Here is a 1694-nt window from a genome sequence, read left to right as displayed (position 1 = left end):
GTTTTCAAGTTATGTGGATACGAACACAGCCCAATTCATTTTCATATATTAAGAGCTAAGAGGAAGATATGCTAATACAGCCTTGAAGTATTAAGCAAAATAGATTATCACTAAGTGAATAAATCAGTTTTGCACAGACATGCAATACACGCCCAGGTGCGTTTTTCTTGATGATTAGATGATTCATTTGTGATGAGCGGTCCACACCGGAGTTTTGTGTAGGTCTATAATCCTCCTAACTATCTGTTTGTGTAAAGACTGCGACATGCGAAGGTAAAAATGAACCGAAATACAATAACAGTCTATACTAACGAAGTTCTATTAGAATAGCCATACCATTCGCACTAATAGCATACTATGAATTCCAGTTTGCTGATAAGTGTTAACTGATAGATAAATATCACAATATGGAAGACGGTTTTACAGTGAGGCTTCTTACGAAAATTGGTTTAAAAACGAAAATGAGTACATGGTTGTGATGCGTTACATGAAAACTTGATTTCTGATAAAAAAAAAAACAAAAAAGTATGTCGGTAAATCCCCTAATTTCGCATATCGAACTTTATCACTATACTTTTCCATCCTCCTCACGCAAAAGACCGGTTGACTCCACTCAAGGAAAGGCTTGTGATGGGACAGATATAGTTCTTTTTCGTATCTTCTTAGCCCATTTTCGAATCCGTTTTATAATGACATAAAAGTCCAAAGTAGGTATATAAAGTGACCGGCGCCATGATGAGGCGATCAGTATCGAGTGTGAATTAAATACTACAAGGTCCGTTGCAAGTTGTGGTTTTGTTCGAAATGAAGTTGTTTATTTGTGGAGCAGTGTTTTTCACTGCTCTGGTGACATTGAGCACTGCGCAGGAACCCAAGTCTCAAGCAATCGATGAAATCAGGAACGAGGAAGATGCGGCTGTCGAACGTGTCAAGCGACAGATAATCTTGGGTGCTGTGCTGGGAGGAAACACACCGGGATATGGTGGAATTGGAGGACCCGTAGGTTTCGGCGGACCAGGTGGCTATGGAGGACCAGGAAGACCGGGAGGCCCTGGTGGTTTCGGAGGACCTGGTGGATACGGAGGACCTGGAAGACCCGGAGGTTCTGGAGGATATGGAGGAGGTTATGGAGGCCCAGGAGGTCATGGCGGAAGTTACGGTCATGGTGGTCATGGTGGTGGACATGGCGGCGGTGGACATGGATTTGGAGGTGGACACGGCGGTGGTGGACATGGCGGTGGTGGACATGGTGGTGGAGGACACGGACATGGACACCATTGAGCGAAACTTATTCAAAAGCAATAAATTAGGACTGATGTAATATAATAAATTATTTGTTGTTTTCGACGAAAAAAATGTGAATATTTTGATACGATATTGGTTTGTGAATGTCTTAATACGATGCTCAAAACTTTGTTTTCAAATTAATTTTGACTGCAAGAGTTGTTTTTGGATTATTCATATATTTCGGAAAGCCCAAAAGTATATGCGTATAATATTTGGAATTTTTTTTTATCTTCCTCTTCTCTGATAACATCGCATCCCCCGAATGGAGAATTGCTGCCTCATAGCATAGTGTTCATTTTGCACATCTGTTAACAACTGTGAGGTTTCTAAGCAAAGTAATCGTTTATGCAGTCGTATATTATCCATTAGCTTAACATTATCATAATCATATGCCTAGTGAAGTCGAA

At 40.7% G+C, this 1694-nt stretch overlaps 1 protein-coding gene across 1 annotated transcript; it reads left to right on the top strand.

Moving 5' to 3' along the window:
* The first annotated feature begins 722 nt into the window (after positions 1 to 722).
* Positions 723 to 1416, top strand: LOC134217150 (uncharacterized). The gene has a single exon (XM_062695933.1). The coding sequence runs from the start codon at positions 805 to 807 to the stop codon at positions 1279 to 1281; it is 477 nt and encodes a 158-aa protein (XP_062551917.1). The 5' UTR covers positions 723 to 804; the 3' UTR covers positions 1282 to 1416.
* Positions 1417 to 1694: the final 278 nt, after the last annotated feature.

Source organism: Armigeres subalbatus, chromosome 2 (assembly GCF_024139115.2).
Source record: "Armigeres subalbatus isolate Guangzhou_Male chromosome 2, GZ_Asu_2, whole genome shotgun sequence".
NCBI lineage: Eukaryota > Metazoa > Arthropoda > Insecta > Diptera > Culicidae > Armigeres > Armigeres subalbatus.
This window is presented reverse-complemented; position numbering and strand designations above follow the sequence as displayed.

Coding starts and splice junctions, on each gene's coding strand:
- LOC134217150 (XM_062695933.1), top strand. CDS start 805: ATGAAGTTGTTTATTTGTGGAGCAGTGTTTTTCACTGCTCTGGTGACA.